The following is an 18007-nucleotide window of genomic DNA, read 5'->3' on the forward strand; positions in this document are numbered from 1 at the left end:
GAGGCTGGACGTGAACAATACACATCATGTACAGATAGAGGGATGTACTCGAAACAGGTCGAGGGCGTTAGCTTTGCGTTTATGTCGGATTACACCTAGCGCGACTGTAGATGCCACTATACTACACACTCCAGGAACAAAATTTCTTCCTCAATACGATGATAACTGAAGTAGTATTGCCTTTTCCACCCGGCCCCTGTCACATAACAACTCAAACAACTTGGTATAGTTTCTGACTTCTCATGCAAACGGAAAGAGAGCAGGAGGAGAAAGACGAAAACAAGACTTGATAAAAAGCGAACGGAAAAAGACACGAAGAAACAACAAAGAACAAGCAGTAATATAGAGACTTATAATCTAGACGACCAACCAAGGAGCAATACGTACAGAACACATGACCAAGACCGAGACAAACAGACCACGAACAAATCACACCTGATTCTCACTACTAGTTCAAACTAGCACTGTGCATGTACAGCATTCACTTGACAGTCAATCTAACACAAGACGGAAGCAGATTCTCACGCTCGGAAAACGCGTACTGGTGCATGCACCACACACCATAAACGTCACACATCACGCCATACCCAAACATACACTTGGAAGAGATGACATCAGATACTGGACTCCACGATACAACAACCAAATACAAGCCTTTCGACACATGCCCTACAGAAAGCGCTACTCGAGCGTAGTAAGCACATTGTCCACTGATCGACGACCATGTTTGCTGACATAGGTTTGCGGAAGGCATTCGACAAAAGAAATCTCTAACCGGAAACAGGCCATCCTACTGGAAAAGAGCCCATTGACTTCCGCTTGTCTGACAGGACGTCGAAAACTCATGTCAGGAACGAGGGCTGCATGCCTATTTGTCTTCGCACCATGCGTTCTCCTTGCGGATCTCCTCCTCTTCATCGGAAGAGAAGTCGTTCACGATGTTGAATTTCTTCCTGATCTCCTCGGTAGTCTTGCCTTTGATCATATTAGCGATAGTCTTGCAAGCGGCATCCAAAAGTCCCTACAGTGGACAGAAATAAAAAGAGTGAGGGAGAGGGAGAGAGAGAGACAGACAGACAGACAGAGACAGACAGACAGAGACAGAGAGAGAGAGAGAGACAGAGAGAGACAGAGAGAGATAGAGGGAGAGAGAGAGAGAGAGAGAGAGAGAGAGAGAGAGAGAGAGATGGAGAAAGAGAGATTGAGAAGAAAAAGAGAGGGATCGAGAGAGATAATGAGATTGATGATCGCACAGATGAAACAGTAGAAGGATAGAGGAAGACAAAGAGTGAAAGAAGGAGAGACAGAGAGAAAGTGCATACCCTATCACAACCCTGATTTGAAAATGAAACTACAATTGCATATCCATGACAACAACACTCAGCCGGTTGCAGACAGAACCCAACAACACAATACATTGTATCAAAGTACTCGCTGGACAAGAATCACGATTCAGCTACTAGTATACGAAACGACATACAGCATCTACCAATTGTCTCACCTTTATGTCCAAGTAATTCGCCGCTTTGATGAGCTCAAACAGCATTTTTTGGTCTACTTTCAAAAATTCTTTATCCCAGCTGTCAATGTTATCCGTTCTACTTTCACTTCCATCTAGGGGATCTTCCCCTTCCACTGAATTTTCGTTCTGGTAGTGCGTGCACCATTCTATCACCTTTCGCAAAGTCGCGCCATTTACAGGGGGCAACGGCACAGGCTCATCATCATCGGCGATATCGCCCGTGTCCTGTAACATGGCCTTGAGTACCTTTGATTGGCAGGCGACCTTGACCTCCACGTCGAATACCTCGCCGTCGTTACTCACTAACTTCAGTATAGCTGCCATCTCCGATTAAAATCTGAAAATCGAACACTTTCTTTTAGACACTAGAACGGATCAAAGCTGTGTGGCAAACAAATAGGTCTGACTTTACACTGAAAGGACAAACGCCAATTTGAAAATCTGAACTGTAAAGGACATGAAACAAGTGAATGTTGTCTTAAACGCTCTGGCCTATATATCAGCAGGGATTGTTTCGAGATGGGGCGCGCGCAAGCTGTGCAGTGATAGGCGCGCACAAGCTATGCAGAGCTAGAGGCGCGCACAAGCTGTGCAGTGATAGGTGCGCACAAGCTGTGCAGTGATAAGCGTGCACAAGTCGTGCAGTGATAGGCGCGCACAAGCTGTGAAGTGATAGGCGCGCACAAGCTGTGCATGCAGTGATAGGCGCGCACAAGCTGTGCAGTGCAGTGATAGGCGCGCACAAGCTGTGCAGTGGTAGGCGCGCACAAGCTGTGCAGTGATAGGCGCGCACAAACTGTGCAGTGATAGGCGCGCACAAGCTGTGCAGTGATAGGCGCGCACAAGCTGTGTAGTGATAGGCGCGCACAAGCTGTGCAGCGATAGGCGGGCACATAGGGGTGCAGTGATAGGAAGGCAGAAGAAGGTGTAATGGTTACACTATCCCCCTCCTCTTGATTGTGCAAAACACAATAGGATGAAATAAATAGGGTGCAGCCTACCCTTAAATTTCATATGGCATTCAATTGACCGTAACTTTGGTGTGTCTCAATGGATTTGAGTGAAATGTGGACCACACACTCCTGCCACTATACTGGCCGTCAGGACATGATTTACAAGTTCTTGCGCCTCAGTGACAGGCTTTCCAGGCCGGAAAAACTCAAATTTCCGGCATAGTGCCACGGTGTGCGAACAACCCAGGAGCCAATTATTATTGATATTATTATTATTATCCTGTGTGGATTCACAGGAAGTGTGAGCTACGAAGTCTGAAGAAAATGTTGAACAGTCTCTGCTGGGATGACGACTACACCATAGCTCTGTGGTTAGAGCATCGCTAGCTACAAGCGAGGGTCCCTGGTTTGAGTCCTGGTGGTGACAGTCAAATTTTTTCTTCAGACTTTTCCCGTTTGTCTCTTTCCCTCAAACTAGTGAAGATTATTATTAATATCATTATTATTATATCTGGTTCGAGTCCTGGTGGTGACAGTCAAATTTTTTCTTCAGACTTTTCCCGTTTGTCTCTTTCCCTCAAAACCAGTTAATTATTATTTATTTTTTTCTGTAGTTATATTGTTGTTTTGTTCACAGGAGTCTCATATCCCTGAAGATGCCCTCTTGGGCGAAAATTTGGAAAGGAGTTTGAAGTTTGGTTTTGAGAGATTTGGAGAGACTTTATTTTTTTTGTAGCCAAGGACTTTGTGCCGCCGTGGGCGGTGAAAGAAAATTAAAAATTATTATTTTAATTTATTTTTATATATTTTATAAAAAAATAAAAAAGCCAACCACAGAATTAGATATTGGGAATAGAGTCAGACACAACAACAACCGAAATCAGTACACCAAAAATCTGTCCTACAAAATACAAAGGAACAAGAAAAACAAGAAAGACGAAGTACAAAGAATCCCCAAAAAAGAGGGGAGAACGGGATGAAAGAGGACCGGAGAGCGGCAAACCCCAGGAGGACTTAGCGTCACGTAGTGGCGGGAATGCGGGCCTCCACAGAAACAGCATCCACATCCGCCGCCAGACCAGGTGCACGGAATGCACGGCGACTCCCACGAACCATCAGAACGGAGTCGCGGACAAGGCTGAAAGCCAGGTCCGTCCGCAGCTTTCCCATCACGAGGGGACAAGGCTGCGAGAGCTTGGTGGAGAGCTTCGTTCCGAGCAGCTTCAGGAACCGGGTGGCCTCCTTCGCCAGGGCACCAGCAGAAGACAGGACGATCGGGGTGAACGACGCGTGCTCAACTTCCCGGATCCGGGCACCGTATGCCGACTGCTTCTGACGCTCCTGCCATTGGAACACCTCAGCCAGCGGGCGAGATCGGTACGACTGTGCGTTGGGATAGAACACCCTTACATCAAAAATGCATCAGTCTGTACCGACCAAACCCCCTGGCCTTGATGTCCGGTCTGGCGTCGTCCGCAGTGAGCACTGAGCAGGGCAGGACCATGGTCAAACGTGCGGACCGTCGGAAGAGGTTGCAGCGGTGGCTCCAGCTGCACATCCTCAGACACTTGAGAGAGAAGTTGGCCCAGGTAGTTGCGGACATGGTTGTACCGGTTGATGGGATAGCCGCCCAACTTGCAGATCATTGCGTGGTCGATGGTGAACGGCCGGCCGCATGGACACTCGGTAGGTGAATCGTGGATGGTGAGACCATACCGAATGCATAGGGCATCAACGAAGGACCGCCGGTCGAGGGAGTATCCATGCTCGCGAACAGGAAGACAGGTCAGCCATGCACCTGTTCCCTTGGCCTGGAGGTGCTCCAGAAGCATTGGTGGTAGGGCCTCTGGACCAGCTGTCTGCAGGACGGTCTTGGTAGTCACAGACTGGGCTTGCTTGGCAGCAACCTTGGCGGCGCAAATGGCTGCTGGGTCTACGCTGTAGAGGGAGGACTAGTCCGCGATAAGTTGCTGGAGACTGCTCGTGATGGACAGAGATGCTGTCCGCTGTTGCGGGGCAGCCTCAACTGGATTGAGCACTGCAAGACCACCATGACGCACAGGCAGAGCAAGGAGGCTGCGTAGAGGGGCAGGGACGACTGGCACACCCAATAGAGCTGGCAACAAGACGGAGCGAAGAGAGGACTCGAGAGGCTCAAAGACGTCTGGTGCACAGCTCGACACGCGCATCAGGAATGTCCAGCGGTGATGGTACCCAAAGACCAGTGCGGCATACACGGCTTGGGGCTCGGCCTCGGCCACGTTCGCCAGCTCACGCATCTCAGATGCCCAAGCCTCCACTCGAGCATTGCAAAATGTTGTCTTGAAGGCTTGCAAGCCCAGAGGAGCACCCAGGTAGGGGCGGCCCTCAGTGGTGATGTGGACATCGGTGTCGGCGAATGCAGCGTTGGCAGCATCGAGATGCTCGGGCTTGACAACCAGCCAAGTCTTGGCAGCGTTTGGATAGTAGCCGAATGCTGGGCCAAGTTGACAGATCCCACCAGGTGCGAAGGCGCTGCAGCAGGCCAGCGGCTCCCGCGTCATCGGCATACCATAGCTGGATGGTCGAGGCGTCCGGTCGAGCAGCGGACGCACCGACGCCGGCTGGTCTCTCAGGTGATTCGCGGTCATGCACCGTGCCAGCTGGAGAGTCGTCCATAAGGGCGGTGGCGAGGGTAGTGACGAGTGGCGTCATGGCAATAGCGTAGAGGGGCATGGCTAGTGGGCAGCCTTGCGTGGTGCCTTCAGCAGACCAGATGACCGTACCGCTGACGTGGAGAGGTACTGTGCTGCGGTAAAAGTTTTTCGAAGTTGTTGCTATTGATGGACATAGTAGGTGGATGTTGTGGAGCATAGCTGCACGGTTCAGGGAGTTGAACGCGTTGGTAGCATCGACCAGGAGTGCTCCCTCTGTGTTGCTGCTGTCAAAGTGGCGACACAGGGCATGTGCAGCGGCCTCCGCCCCCCCCCCCCCCTCCTGCCCAGCACAGGTTATTATTATTATTATTCTCAATTCATGGCTGACATGGTGTCAACCAATATTATGAAGGAGGGCTACCAGCCATGGAATAAAAGAACAAGAAGGCAAAAATGCACACGCAAAATATGGGAAGTTAAATGAAAATGAAATAAAAGTAAATCAATCCAAAACCAAAATCAATTATAAAAATCAATCCAAAACCCAAATGAATTGTACAGGTAGCATATGTGATTTACTTTGGAGCTTGAAGTTATACACAAAGAAAATGAAAATCAATGATTAGTAAATGAAGATCGACGTACGTGTATATATTTCAAGCTTTAAAACGCTTTGAGGCTGTTGCTGGACCTTAATTGCTGAGGAAGAGAATCCCATAATTGGTATGCTAGGAATACAGGCGATTTGCTCATGGAATTGTTTCTTGCAAGCGGGAAACGAAGCGAGTTCCGGCTTGTTGAGGATTCATTGAACCAGTTCAAGAAATGCTGCACATGCTGAGGGGCAGTGATAAGTTTGATTTTGTGAAAGTATACGCAGGAGGATCTGTCAATGTAATGTTTCAGAGGAAATGTACAGCAATTTTCATAGAGAACGGCTATGTTGGTCTCGGGCGGCAAACGAAGTATTGCCCAGAGAATCCGTCGATGCACAATCTCCAGCTTTGCAAAGAGGCCATTACCAGCGCCACACCACACCATACAGCAATACAAGAAAATAGGCAAAACGTATGTATGATAAAAAGGTCTTTCGGTATTCTGGTGAAATGTGGGGGAGATGGCCATAAAGAATACCGACGACTGAGCTTGACCGCTTTTTCAGATTCTGGAAATGGTGGGACCAGCCCAATTTGCTATCAAGTGTAACGCCAAGGTGCTTGTGACGAGAGGTTATAGGTATCGGGGTAGGATCATTGGGGAAATGGAAAATAAAAGTTTGAAGATGTGCAACATCTGATGACGCGTTGGGGACGACACACATGATCTCGGTCTTGGCGGAGTTCGGCCGGAGTTTCCACCTTCGCATCCACTTGACCACACAGTCTATTCCTACCTGCAGGTCTTGACACGCGACGGGGAGCGACCGGTGACTGGCCAGCAGAGTGGTGTCGTCCGCATATAGCGAGGTGTTGGGAATTGCACCGATATCATTCACATACATTAGAAAAGTAGGGTCCCCAGAATTGATCCCTGGGGTACACCAGAACACACGCGTTCAGGCTGGGACAATTGACCCGAGATATTTACTTGCTGTGAGCGACCACACAGGTAACTCTCCAGCCACCGCACTGGCGGCAGGTCGGTGGAACACTCTTCCTCCAAACTGTCGTCAGGCACAATCTGCTGGTTCTTTTGCTCACCTCACAAAGATTCACCTAGGGTTCCCTGTAACAAGGCCATGCCTGTTGGGACTCCCCTAGTCAAATAATAAATACTACTACTACTACTACCGCAGTATGCGTCCTTGAATCGAGAATGAAGCCATCTTAGCCATCAGCCCACGGTGCCACAGAGTATCAAAGGCTTTAGATAAATCGAAGAAGCAGACTAGGCTGAACTCGCTGCCATGGCGATTGTCATGCAGGGATTGAACAACTCGAAGTAGCTGCCAGGCTGTTGAATCACCTCGACGTAATGCGGACTGTGATTGATGGAGATGTGGATCTACATGTGCATATAACTTGTCATACATTATTCGCTCACACAGCTTTGATATCGTTGAGAGAAGGGATATGGGACGATAGTTCGTCGGATCCGTTCTTGCGCCTTTGTTTTTGTACAGCGGGATGACGACAGCAGCTTCCCAGGCAGTTGGAAAAATACCGGTGGAGAAAGACAGATTGAATAGCAGACTCAAAGGAAGCGATATCGACAGGCCAATCAATTTCAGCATTGACGTGTAGTTTTATGCATAATATATTTTTGTGCCTCCCTTACTCCTCGTGACGATCTGGTACTTCTGTTACATGTAGTTGTGTCTGGCAGGGTTCTAAACACCTCAATTCCACGCTATTTTTCCAGTGTAAAAAAGTGACGGTCAGTGTATGTCGCAGAATGTGGTCCATTGAATTTTTTGTTCCGTTTCTGGAGAGGAGTATGTGTGCGAGGCTAAGCGATTTTTCAGGGAGCGATTCCAGGAGTATGACAGAGAAGCCAGAGTCTGTGCACCGCTAGAAGGCCTCGGGAGAGCACTACGCATTGCACCGACCACTACAACATCCATCCACAGCGCCATTCTTTCCCTTCACATTAACATCCATACTCGCAACAGAAGTGTCCCCGGAACCGCCGCATAAGGGAGGCAATCGACATATCCAGACGCCATCCGAAGGTAAACAAGGAAAGGAGGGTGCAATTTCAACGTGTATGGTGTAGTTTCGTTCCACTTTGTGCTGTATGATATAGGTCCACCTCACTTGTTTTTCTCGTTAATCCAGATCATGGCTCCGGCTTAGAATTGGATTGAGATTTTGCAGCGAAGAGACCACTTGATTTGCATATGGTGTGTTTAAGGTTTTTCACAGTTCATATAATATGAATATTATGTTCTTTGTGAACTCGAATGGCGAGCCAATTTCATTATAATTTTATACTTGTAAATACTCAATCTGCGGACAGAACTGTTTCGTCCTTTGTGGACTCGTCAGCGCAGTAATGTTCTTGTTCTTAACTAAACCAAACAAAATTTCAGATATTATGGATGTACATGAGTGTACAAGTATTGTGAATGCAGAAAAATGGCAGTGGTGATGAGATCAAAACAAGCTCACAACCTCCGCAATTCCCGTTTGAATCTGACCCCACAATTCATCTGGCGTGCATTCCTCATTGTACTGGTCCCGAAACAAGCTGAAACGATTCTCACTCACCACTGAATACTTTTCCGAGACTGTGCATGCTAGCTATGTAATAATATTATATTATCTTTTTTTGGTTTTGCCCATAGATGGGGCTGGTACCGCAAAATAACATGACTGATCCAGAGAGCTGGTTTCGCAACTTTGGCAGTATTTCAGTTATATGCTATTCAGACTACGGCCAACTGTGACCACGTTTGTACCAATCAAACGTATTTAATCAGCCATTCTGCAGACAATTTTGAAACAGGCCTGCCTCACCATGGAAATTCCATTTCACACGTGATTTTGGTCGCTGTCTGAATCACCTATAAGCGTAACTGCAGTTAGCGCTATTGAGCTATGCAAACGTTTAGCAGCTTACCAAGTCACCAAATATCTCAGGTACCCGTCTTCGGTTTTGGGATCAGCAATTGTACGTTCCTACAGTCAAATCTTTGGCCAAAGAGTCAAATTGTCACGTATGGCGAGCTCTGTGCCAGAACTTTGCAGCCTACAGAGCGTGTGTGGGCAGGCGGGTGTTTGCCGCCATATTGCCAGGTGTGTCTTTACCACCATATTTATCAACCATAAGTACAGCTGCAGTGGTTGCTTCAATTTCATTCTCCCGAGTCAAGCTCCGTTTGAAGACATCCAAGAAGAAGATTGCCTGATTGGTCCAGCGGGGACGAAACGTACGTCGCAATCGAGCTATGTCGCTGCTGTCTCATCATCTATGTGCCATGCGCTACTTGATGTGCCAGCCTGCTATACCGGATACTGCCAGCCATGCATCGACCAGGCGCCATGCGCGAACTGATGGGGGTGGTGGTGAGAAGGAGAGCTCTGTGCCAGAACTTTGCAGCCTAGAGAGCGTGTGTGGGCAGGCGTGTGTTTACCGCGATATTGCCAGGTGTGTCTTTACCACCATATTTATCAACCATAAGTACAGTTGCAGTGGTGTCTTCAATTTCATTCTCCCGAGTCAAGCTCCGTATGAAGACATCCAAGAAGAATATTGCCTGATGAGTCCAGCGGGGACGAAACGTACGTCGCAATCGAGCTATGTCGTTGCTGTGTCATCATCTATGTGCCATGCGCTACTTGATGTAACAGCCTGCTATGCCGGATACCGCCAGCCATGCATCGACCAGGCGCCAGGCGCGAACTTATGGTGATGGTGGTGAGAAGGAGAGCTCTGTGCCAGAACTTTGCAGCCTAGAGAGCGTGTGTGGGCAGGCGTGTGTGGGCAGGCGTGTGTTTACCGCCATATTGCCAGGTGTGTCTTTTCCGCCATATTTATCAACCATAAGTTTGACGAAGTAAGCCTCTTGTACGGGCAAAGCAAAATAAAAAGAAGAAGAGAAGAAAAACTAAACTAAAAGGAAGAAAACTAAACTAAAAAGAAGCACCCATTTTGTTAAGCCAGGGGCTGGCTCACGCCTGGCATGAAAATGATAGATTGAGAACTAAAGAAATTAAACATGATGACAACTGTCTAGCTGACCACCAGCTGTGCCTCTGCTCGGACCAGGTCGACAGGGGCATGGTCAAAGTGACGGCGGCGAATTGAGCGTGATCCACGGACACAGCGAATAGCAGACCTGGCTAGCGAAAAGCTTAGCATGCATCTGAGCCAACACACCATCTGGCTGTACGGCGCATGCCTCTTCACGGCTAAAGCACTTGCAAGCCTCTTCACCGTGATGGCAGCTTCGTGGCCCATCCCCCCACAGGAAGAGAAGACCAGAGGGGTGAAGGAACCATGCTCGACGTGGAGAATTCTCTCCCCATACGCACGCTTCTTCTCCCCTTCAAAGCTTCGGTACAGAGAGGAGAGGGATCTGGAGCGGTAGCTTGACGCATGGGGATAGAACACCCTTGTATCAAAGAATGCGTTTCTGCTATCCGTCCAGAACCCCCTCACTCTCAGGTCAGCGCGGGCATCCGGGTCGGTGTTGGCGGTGCGTCGCTGGAGGACCTCACCGGTGAGAGGTTGGAGCTTCGGCTCCACCTCAACATCACAATGCACCTCCTTCATGCATGAGGCGATAAAGTCGGTAGGATCGTTGTGACGCATATGGATGAAGCCGGAGAGTTTACAAATCTGCGCATGATCCACCGAGTAGCGTGCTCCACATGGACAAGAAGCCGGCAGGTTGTCCAGTGGCCAACAATATCGCATGCGCACGTGGTCATGGAAGTCGGACTTGACGTCGAAGCAGAATCCGTGCTCAGCCACCGGTATTGTTGTGAGCGTGCTGGAGGCTCCCTTCTCTCTTGCCAACGCCATGGCCCGTTGTTGCGGCTCGGGCAGCCGAGACTGGATTTCGTTAGCCTTGGTGTCGAGGGTGGCGCGGTGGCGCTGTTGCACGGCAGTCTTTGCTTCATGGTCTTGTCTGATGCTCCCTATCAGGTCCGAGCCGCCTGTGGCGATCTGGGTTGCAAGATTAGCGGTGCACTCAACCGATGCCGTGTGTTTGCGGGAGGAATCGGTGACGGGGTTGTCCAACGACAGACCTCCATATCGAGCTGGAAGCGCAACCATATCCATCTCGACGTCACTGGCCTCATGCTTGGTCAGGGCAGGTAACAAATGGCTGCGAATAGCACTGAGCAAGGGCTCCATATGAGTGCCCATTGTAGGCATGGTACGCTGAAGGAAGGTCCAACGATGTCGGAGGCCAAAAACATAGCCAGCAAATGCAGCATGGGGGTGTGTTGCGGCAATGTCGGCGAGGCGGTCCACTTGTGCTGTCCATGCATCAACTTTCGAGTCGAGGTACCTCTCGATGAACGCATTTGAGCCTATGGTTGCACCCAGATGACGCTGTCCAGCTTTGTGGGCCAGGTTGTCACCATCACCGGCTATCTTGATGCCTGTACCGGCAAAGATTCGCTCTGCTTCGTCGCGATGTTCGGGCTTCACTACCAAGAATGTTTTGCTGGGCTTCGGAAAGTAGCCATACGCAGGGCCTGCAGACATGAGCTTGTCCCAGAAGTGGCGGAGTGAAATCAGCCGGCCTCCGGCGGCGGCATCGTCAGCAAACCACACCTGGATGGCCTTGATGACGTCGCCGACGGGTACGTCGCTGCAGGCCGCGATCAACGGTACCACACTCAGTGCATACATGGCCATCGACAGAGGACACCCCTGAGTGGTCCCCTCCTCTGATGAGAGTTCCATGCCACCAGTGACGAACAGACGAGCAGGCAATCTGTAAACGTTGTTGAGGACTGTGGCTAAAGGGGGGCAGATGAATCTGATGTTGTGCAGGGCCACGTTCCGATTCAGGCGGTTGAAGGCATCAACCATAAGTTCTATACACCGTAAATTTGCGTTCAACTTACATGTATTGTAAAATGTAGATATCCAGTTCTATGTCAGTTACCTCCAAATGTACAAACATGAGTGCCGGTCTAATTTTCATGTTTCAAGTAGTTGTTCCCCCGAGCAAGCCCTGACGCTGGGGTTGATGTTCAGTTGATAATTCTTGCAAGTTCACTAATGAGCAGTGCCATCCAAAGAGCAGCCATTAACCGTCACGCCCATGCCTTGGACTTGGAGGAGTATACTAGTATGTTTGTACTCCTTATGCTACAGTCAATGCGTCGCTAGCACACGATCACAACTGTACCTTACTGCACTCCACGACAGCAATATTACACATAATATTATATTATAATTATTATTATAGTAAATGGACATGTACATGTCCTGAACCTGGTACCTTCCTACGCCACACAACTGTTCTTAACCCTAGAACAGCCAACGGTGTCATTTGACACCGCGCGAGTCAAACTTTTGGAATTACCGAAATATGGCTAATCAGAATAAGCTCAAATCTTGTGACTATTCCATGACTATCTACAAGCTTATTGACCAGTGCAGGAAGGAGCGTTTTTTTTTCTTTGAAAGAGTCTAAAATTCAGTCGTTACTCGCCTAATCTTGAAACCATGTCAGCTTGGTGAAACAATGATGCTCATAGTCATTCCATATTTGTACTTGTTACTGTGTGTTATTCATCGTGATACAGGCAGGCACAGTGGGTTGGTCAAAGACCATGATTGAGATACGAGAGGTACCTGGTTCGAGTCCTGCCTGGGAGCGGTTTTTCCAGCCGTGCTGCTACCCACAGTCAACTGGGAACTTGTGGCCAGGCACAAGGGGTACATGGATGCAGCTAATGGGGTCGTTTTCGGCACTTGTGCCAGTGGTTGTGAGACTTGCCCACTCACCCCCACCGTTAGGCGCTGCATCTGCCGCTAGGGTTTATCGGGTGTTAGCGGCCGTCGTGAGTTCCCTTCGGGAACGGATACGATAATTCATCGTGACGGTCGTGTAATCCGATTATGCCAAAGCACATATTCCCAAAAAGCAGTTCTCCATGTGCCCAGTGACGGTGACACATTGCGTGTTAATGTAACTCCGTGATTATAAGACATTCCTATGCAAGTAATTGAAGTTTTGCCAGTAATTGAGTTCATCCTTCGCAATTGCCGTTACGCGTACATCGTATTTTAGTTGCGTATAGTCAACAATAGTGTCTGAGTGAATCCTAATGTATTGTGTACATCATAAATGCCGCTAGTGATAGCCAGCACTGAAAACAAAAAACTATAATAACCTATATCATAGGTCTTAGACATGGAAATGTATGCAGGTGTCAAATGACACCGTTTGGCCGTTCTAGGAGTACTGAAAGTGGTGGCCGTCCTAGGGTTAATATTAAATGGCTCGCTGAAGTTTATGGGTTGAGTTTATTTTAATTATAAAAAAAATTATTTGAAGTTTTTTTGGTTTGGGTTTGAAATTCTATATGTAGGCCTCAGTATAGAGTCCATGCACTATATGATGTCCAGCACCCTATATAGAGTCCATTGGTCCAAAATCCACTATACAGAGTCCAGGAGTCCACTCAGTTTTGATCAGCTTCATCCTGCCGCGCAATCCCCTATAAGGAGTACAATTTTTCTACAAGTCCCCTATTCACAGTCCAGGAGTCCAGTTTATCCAGTCACGCCGTCCTGTGTACATGTATGTTGTGCCCGAAAGAGAACACATTTTCAGTTTTGCTTGCCTCGTGGCAGCGCATTCCTTTCTTCACTTCAGCCATGGCTGCCAATTCTGCTGTGCAGTTGCTGACAGTAATCTGTCTCGAGCTAACCAAGGAGGATAAGGAGACGTTCAAAATCAAATCTGGAAAGCGTCTTGTGGTTCTCTGAAGACGTTTCATCAGTGCGCGGGATGAAAGCAGAAATTGCAGAACGAGAAAAGTTCAGCACAGTTCAAATCTGACGAGTCAGGTACACTGACGCTCTCTTTCGTTCGACGCCACAAGGATCCCCTGTTTGGCTGGCCATTGCTGCTAGTAAGACGTTTGAACGGTTTCATCAGAGCGAGGGATGAAAGCAGAAAGCGGAGAAAGAGAAAAGTTCAGCACAGTTGCAATCTGACGAGTCAGATACACTGACACTCTCTTTCGTTCGACGCCACAAGGATACTCCTGTTTGACTGGACAAGAGCTGCCTGTACCACCGTGTCAAAAGGCTGTCCAACTACATGGCAGGACGATGACTGAGGTAAGGAAGCTTTTACTCGTTTCGATTGGTCTGCTGTTCTGTCGTTATGTTTGAATTTTTTTTCCATTTTCAAGGAGCGTATCGCGTTTGTTTGATGTTGCTTGAATGAATGCCCTAAAAGTAATCAACCACTTCGTAATAGTCCTCAAGGACTGCAAGGACTTTGCATCAATCGTATATGATCGTCTAGCTATCAGCAATTATTATTTCATGAGAAATGTATTCAAGTTTATCCCTGTGATAATTATGTGAACTCCACGACACTCTTCCTGTAGTATGATGTCAAATAAAATGGGATCCACAAACGCAGTGCCAGTGTACTAGTAGTAGTAGGAATAGGAGGATTGCTTGTATGCCAATGACAAGAAGAAGCTTCTCAAGCTAATACTCGTATTCCCTGAAGTAACCGCTTTGATGTCACGAACATGACATTGTGTCAGTGAAACTGCCTCGTGACAACAAATCATTGCATTTCCATCTTGGGGAAGACTGACTGACAGCAACGCTGTACAGATTGTTCAAATCATCTCATATAAATTTAGTTGCCGTGAAGTGAAACACTGTGTACACTTCATGTATGTTGGTGTGTCTGTGCGTCTTGAGTGTGCACACACGATCTTATTCCTCGTATTACCAATAGATTATTGTCCCCACCATCACCTGTTCACAGGTCTTTGAGTGGATTGATTTTCATTGAGCATCACATTCGTTGAGAACTTGGTAGTTGTGTGCTCCCATGCATCATTACGGTAATAAGCGTATCCTTGTGCTATCTATTTGTTCCAGGTGTGCTGATCTTCAGAAGCTTGCGGAACTGAGTGCTGCTGAACATTTGCATGGCCATGAGCAATGGTGAAGGTTGCTATTGCACTCTCAACATGTGCTAGTATTATGCTGACCACTGTTCTATGTTACTCTCTTACACTACTACGTGTATGTAAACGTGCGTGTACCCGTCCCCGTACGCATTCGTTTCGTATAATTATTTGTTATCCCTCTTGACTTTACATGTAAATGGGTGGACGTTTGCATGGCTGTTGGAGTTGCGTGTGTATTGTGTCTCTACTCTTTTTCTTGGTGTTTTCTTGGCGTTGTATAAGTTTGTGCGTGTGTGTGCGCGCGCGCACAATAATTTGAAAACAAATAATTAATCCTGGGCTCTCCATTATTCTCTTTCGATTCTTGGTTTTTTTCTAGGTATTTTCTTGGCGTTGTGTGGGTGTGTGCATGTGTGTGTGCGTGCACAATAATTTGGCAATACTACACGATTGAGATATTGTAATTTGCAGCGTCTCCAAAGAGACCACTTGATTTGAGGATGGTGTTTGTAGGGTTTTTCATGTAATGAAGTGGCTGCAGTGGCGCCTCAATACATATTTTTTTATCTTGAGAAGTGAATGATGTAAAGGATTATAGGGAGAGGCCGTTTTCTGGTTAATATTCACTGCTTACAGCAAATCCTATGTCTATTTTCGAACTCGATAGGGGATGCCTAATTGGCTGGACTTTATACAGGGGGTGTTGTCCACATAAAGACTCTTTATAGTTGATTTCAAAGTTTGGACTCCGTACAGTTGATTTTTGACCAATGGACTCTATATAGGGGTGAAGCCAATTGGCTGGACTCGATACAGGGAGTGATGTCCATCGAAACTTTGAGCTCACAGTTGATTCCAAGTTTGGACTCTGTACAATGGATTTTGGACCAAAGGACTCTATATAGGGGTTGGACATCATATAGGGGCTGGACGCTCTACTGAGTCCAACATCTATATTTTACACATGCATTTTCTGATTTCTTCTCCAGTGTATGATTTATTGCATTTAAAACAATTGTGTTAATGAGACTGTAAAAGAGGCCCTACTGGCTGAAGGTGCTACTTTCAAGTACACAACTCGCCAGTCCACAGCTATAGTTTATGGTACCCGGGTATCCAAACAGGTTTGCCAGTCTTGTGCATAGTGTAGACCGCGATCAATACAAGTAAACGGTTATAATGCCGATAACACGAAATCGCACTGTCCTGAACTGCCATTCGATCAATTGACCGACTGAAATGTGTCCAATGGATAATGTCATGTGCCTTACTGACCGGATGCCGCAGTGGACACTGGCGGACATCGCTGAGAAATAGGTTTGCGCCTACAGGAACTGTGACCAAGAATGACAAAACACGCACTGTTATGTAGCGAAGTTACTGCTACTGATGTGCACCTTTGTATGGTTGTTTGTGAATATTTTATTTCGCACTACTCTACGGCAACCTCTCCCAATAGCATCAATGCGAATATGTAGAGAAAGAAGCAAAGTGGGAACGGAAATACTACCTGTCAGGAAGAGAGAATGATCACAAAGTACAGCCCAGGCTCCAGAAGTGCTCCGGAACTGATACAAACTGGTTACATTACGCACAGGGGCACGCTACCTGCTGTCAAAGTAACCGTTTATCACTTGTAGCATCATGAAGCCTTTTAGGGACATTATTATCATCGATGCTGGATTCCTTCGGGTTGGTGTTCATCTTTTTCTTCTGCTCATGCCTCCCCTCTTCTTATGGTCTGGTGTCATGCTGTTCCTAAGACCACTGGTCGGTGTAGTGCGTCGAGACTCGCCAACATGACTTATCTGTATTACCCACATTCCCATTGTTCTCTATTCTACTTCTTACATTCTTTGTTGCCGTTGGAAATACCTTTTGCTCATTTGAGCTGCGCCCACCTTCCCCTCATGGGTCCTACCATAATAATAATTGGTCCTTCCAAGCTGGAAATATGTTGGTTTGGGCAATGAATATTTGTTACAGCTACATATGAGGTGTCTGGTAGTTGAATTTCTCAGTTGTATGTCGGTTTTGTGCTAAGTTATCTCGCTTTCTGACTGTTTTCGTTATGCAGAGCTCACTTACTTGTCAGTTTGAGCACTCTGGCACGGTACGTTCGGGCCTGATTTGAATTTTTTATTTCCATTGCTATCAGGTTCGGCCTCATTTCCTCTGTGCTGCGCTGACGAGTCCACAAAGGACAAAACAGTTCTGTCCGCAGATTGAGTCGCTTTCTGACTGTGTATTATCTTGTTAACGTCGTGTACAGTAGCTCATAACTCGTAACACATACGTCCAGTCTTGGTTTAACATTTCCTTCCTTTTCATTTCGATTTCTTATTCTTTTTTTCGGCTGGCAGTGGTTGGTTATAAATGCCCTACAATCGCAACGCAAAGTGTGCAGTGGTAGCCCCAGCCATGTACGCTGTATAGTTTAAAACAAAACGTAACTAAACTGCATGGACCATGGATACTGGCCGGTGTCAACGCGACAGAAGGTTTGCAACATCCACTACTTACGGCCATGACTTTGACCTGGTGAATATTCGTGACAATGCTTGTACTGTAACTAATGATGTCTCTGCAATAGATCTTTGGAGCTGATGCCCTGTTTTCAGGGAGGGGTGGGGAGGGAGAGCATTTTCCCTTTTAAACCGGATCAATTGACAAAAAGACTACATCAGAAACTAGAGAACATTTTGAGATGTGAAAACATTCTTGAAGACACTAGAAAATCAAACCCACGCCAATGTGGTCAGCCAAATAGAGTAACGGTGGTAGTGGTAAAATCAACCAAGAAATCAAACACTTTTGTCATCATACTTGTGTGCATGAAGTGTCTAAATTAAACTAAAATCAGCCATGGTGGAGGTAATATCAACTCTAAAATAATAATAAATTAAATGAAACTAAATGCAACTTGTGAACTACGATATTAACCCAATATTTATTTTCTGAATAGAAAAGACCAGATCACAGTGAAATTCATCCACTGATGCAGATGTTGTCATGATAATGACTTGGGCAGCAGGTATAAGTGAGACTCGAGCTTGGTATACCAGTCTAACAGTGACACTTTCGGGAAGGGTGGATCATACCGTGGAGGGTTAGAAGTAGAATCGACATAAAGGCGTAACTTGGGGGGATGATCAGCTATGGGATAAAAGAGTTCGCCTGGAATATACAAGCATCCAACAGGCCACGTTGAATACCAGTGTACGTCATAAGTATCGTTTAGACTATATAAAGCACGTACTCTGAATGCATGGCCAATTGGCAAGAAAACGTGAAAATGGGACAATGTGTTGAGAAGGA

The 18007-nt window shown here is 47.1% G+C and overlaps 1 protein-coding gene across 1 annotated transcript; it reads right to left on the minus strand.

Annotated features, from left to right (window-relative positions):
* Positions 1-224: 224 nt before the first annotated feature.
* Positions 225-2005, minus strand: LOC135824981 (S-phase kinase-associated protein 1-like). Its single transcript, XM_065337718.1, has 2 exons — positions 1502-2005; positions 225-1021 (listed from the first exon to the last, which is right to left on the minus strand). The coding sequence occupies exons 1-2, from the start codon at positions 1844-1846 to the stop codon at positions 869-871; spliced, it is 498 nt and encodes a 165-aa protein (XP_065193790.1). The 5' UTR covers positions 1847-2005; the 3' UTR covers positions 225-868.
* Between the last annotated feature and the right edge of the window lie 16002 nt (positions 2006-18007).

Source organism: Sycon ciliatum, chromosome 9 (assembly GCF_964019385.1).
Source record: "Sycon ciliatum chromosome 9, ocSycCili1.1, whole genome shotgun sequence".
Lineage (NCBI taxonomy): Eukaryota > Metazoa > Porifera > Calcarea > Leucosolenida > Sycettidae > Sycon > Sycon ciliatum.